At 50.5% G+C, this 3,478-nt stretch overlaps 1 protein-coding gene across 1 annotated transcript; it reads left to right on the top strand.

Moving 5' to 3' along the window:
• Window positions 1-787: 787 nt before the first annotated feature.
• Window positions 788-2,330, top strand: LOC133905711 (uncharacterized). The gene is made up of 2 exons (XM_062347472.1): window positions 788-1,416; window positions 1,828-2,330. The coding sequence occupies exons 1-2, from the start codon at window positions 885-887 to the stop codon at window positions 1,905-1,907; spliced, it is 612 nt and encodes a 203-aa protein (XP_062203456.1). The 5' UTR covers window positions 788-884; the 3' UTR covers window positions 1,908-2,330.
• Window positions 2,331-3,478: the final 1,148 nt, after the last annotated feature.

Genomic DNA, 3,478 nt, shown 5'->3' with positions numbered 1-3,478 from the left:
TACCATATAGGATGTCAACAAATAGAGTGCCGATAGATCCGCATCTCGACATATACCTATTTATTTAAATGTGGGATTTTGGGTATGATTTTTGCAATTTTCTAATAAAATAATATTATTTAAAAAAAATTCACAGCCTAGGCGTGGACAGTTGGCCATGGTTTACACCTCTGCAGTTGATATTGTGAGTTTATCGATGCTTTACCACAAAAACCCACACTTAGATTTTTCTTTGCTTTAATGCCATAAGGACGATCCTCCCTTTGCCTTCTACATTGTCTCTGGCTAACGAGCCATAGAATACGTCACCATGAAGTCCCTGTCCTGGTTCTATGGATCCGCTCGTTAGCCACTGCCTCCCTCTTGATCCGGTGGTTGGTGATGCCCCTACCGCCTTCACGTGCTAGTACCACCGTCTCCACCGCCCCCTTTATCCCTCTATAGTTGGGGGCCTACGTGAAACATAAGTCCTCTAATCGTAACTCGATACAGAGACATAATAGAGATGAGGAAGACGAGCAAGAAGCATGAATTGCAAGGTAAGATCGGTAAGTGGGGAGAATCGATTGAAATTTTGTGATTTTTCAGTGACCTGACATGAAACATTCCGTTCTAGATTCTACCCATGGTTAATGCATACATCACCACTTTGCATGGCGACATGATCAGCAGATGGCATGCCCATAGCCCCCATACAGCTATGCAGACAGGTGGGCCCCCTCCCACCTGCTTTCCCACCTAAACTGGCTCCCACCCTCCAATACAAATAGTCCTCACCTCCCAACCACACAGCTACATGTAAAACCTCACTTCACCACCAGCCGAGGTGGAGAAAAGAGAAGAGATCGAAGCGACGCAGCACGCCAGCAGAGCGGCACGCCGAGATGTGGAGCTCCGACTCCGACCCCGAGCTCGCCGCTGGCACCGACACTGCCTCTTCCTTCTCCCCCTCCCCGCCGCTGTCCCCACTTCCTGCGCGCCGGCGCCGGCGCCGCCAAAAGAAGATCAGCGCCGTCGCGCCCCGTGACGAGTCGTGGGAGGCGGAGCCCGAGCCCGAGCCCGAGGACGTGTGGCGCGGGGCCCAGTGGGAGGCGGCGTGGCCGGGTCGGCGTCCGAAGCCCGTCGTCCTCGAGGCGGAGGACGACGCCGGCGCGGGAGTTGACGCGGTGGGGCGGTCGAGGAGCCTGACGGACGACGACCTGGAGGAGCTCAAGGGGTGCGCGGATCTGGGGTTCGGGTTCAGCTACGATGAGATCCCCGAGCTCCGCGGCACTCTCCCGGCGCTCGAGCTCTGCTACTCCATGAGCCAGCGCCTCCTCGACGACCACCCCCAGCCCCAGGCACAGGCCCAGCCGGTGGCGGCCGCGCCGGCGACCCCCTCGCCGCCCGTCACCAACTGGAAGATCTCCAGTCCCGGTAAGCAAATCAAAGCAAGCAACGCATCTGAGTTGCGTGCATTCGTGCGTCTCCGAGCTTGTCCGAGAATCCAAAGCGAACTCGTGCAAGAACTGAGGGCGCGTTTGGATCCCTTGTCGCCGCTTGCTTTACCTGGCTAGGCAAGAAATCGGGTTTATGATTGTCTTGCTCGCTGCCTCAATGCCTTCACTTTCCATGATTTGCTTTGCCAGCCCAGACAAGCCAACCAAACATTCTCTGAGTTTCTTGATCAGAGAAGAAAGCGAACTTGTCCAAATCAAGATCGAATCTTTTCTGACTACTAAACCAAGAGCACCACTTGTCGACGATTTGCTCTCTTCTTGTGAACGTTCGTTCCACTCCTCGATTCAAGCTCTGTTCTTACGCAGTCTCTGCTCTCGATTGTTGCAGGCGACAGTCCGGACGAGGTGAAGGCGCGGCTCAAGTACTGGGCGCAGGCGGTCGCGTGCACCGTCCGGCTCTGCAGCTGAACGATGCAGCATTCACACCGGCAAACTGTGCCGCCAACAGAAGCGATCACCAACGACGACGACACCACCGATCAAGAGCAGGCTTCCGAGGGATGATCAGATCGCGTTGCGCGGCTGTGAACCGATCGAAGCGCGTCCCGGACATGATGCCGGGCGTTGGCAGCTGCGCATGCGTGCTTGCAGCTGGAGAGTTGCAACTGGCAAGAGAGGATGGTGCTGGATCGTAGCAGTAGCACACAACTGGGTCGGTTGCTGTGCTCTGTATGTGCCAGCTGCAACTTGCTGTTCGTCTTCTGTTCTTCAACTGGGCCATCTCCAGAACTATTGATGTAATCTAATAATAAATGTACTAGTTGGGAGATCACAGTGAATAAATAAATGTATTCATCAGCATCATGCTGTTGCTGTTGCTGTTCTTAATCATTGGCACAACTGTTTTTTTGATTTGTTTAACGCCACCGATCACTTCTCTCTCTCTCTCTGTATATATTAGTCTCGTGCAAAAGATTTGCAGTTTGCAAGTTGCGCTTTGACTAGATATATAGAAACCTGTTAGATTCAGAGAACAAGAGATGGAATCATGTGACTGCCTTGCTGCATCGGCAGAGCAGATTCTGGTTTTGCATGCATTTCTAACTTCACTCCAAAGGTACCCAACCTGACAGCACCTGGAGGCAGATCAACAACTGAAATTTCGAACATGACAGTAAAATCTTTTTTAATCAGTTTCACGTGAACAGCCAGATACGGTTTTTTTCCTAAAAAAAAAGAGATTGGCATCTGTTCATGTGCCATCTGCTACTCCAATTTATTAAAACTTGCTCCACTCAGAAAACAAGTGTGTTGGGTATTGATTGATGCATCAAATGAGCAGTTTCTATTGTTCACTTTGAACAATTACTACTCCAATCAGGCATGCACCACAATAAATGTGGAGGGAAAAAAGCAAAAGAAAAGCGAAAAAGAAAAGACTCTTGAGCCCCTGTTCTTTCGCCTGATCCGGCACCTGTGCCTCCGCCGGATGGCCTGCTCCGATAAGGGGAAAGAGATGAGAAAAATGAACTGAATTTAATTCGGGGAAGCCAGGAAGACGACAGCTTCATGCATACTTTCATCAGTTTGCTCCAGCACTCCTGCACCTTCACATGAACACTGTGGAGATCTATCGTCTTCATCAGTTTCGCTATTCTTCACATGATCTCGCGTGCAAGGGATGAGGGATGAGATCATGTCTTGTTCAGACCGAATTATAGATTCAATGGCGTCTGTTTTCGTCTCCTAATCATTGTGCTGCTGGTACTGGATTAGCACTAATACCCGCGCAATGATTCGCTACTGCTCGATCTCTTTGCCGACATGGTGATTAATTTGGTTTGGAGCAACCAGGGTAGGAGTAACTTTTTGTTACTGAATCATACAAAAAAAAGACACCTGTGTCCTACCACAGAGTAATGTGTTCTTGATCAGTGCTGGCCAGCCGTTTCCATGCAGAAAACAATATAATTGGGCATCACATGATTGTCAGGATCGATCACAAGGCTGGCTAAGAATGACATCAACTAGTAGGAGAT

Source organism: Phragmites australis, chromosome 23 (assembly GCF_958298935.1).
Source record: "Phragmites australis chromosome 23, lpPhrAust1.1, whole genome shotgun sequence".
In the NCBI taxonomy this organism is placed as follows: Eukaryota; Viridiplantae; Streptophyta; class Magnoliopsida; order Poales; family Poaceae; genus Phragmites; species Phragmites australis.
The sequence above is the reverse complement of the archived record's forward strand: the minus strand, read 5'-3'. Positions and strand labels throughout refer to the sequence as shown.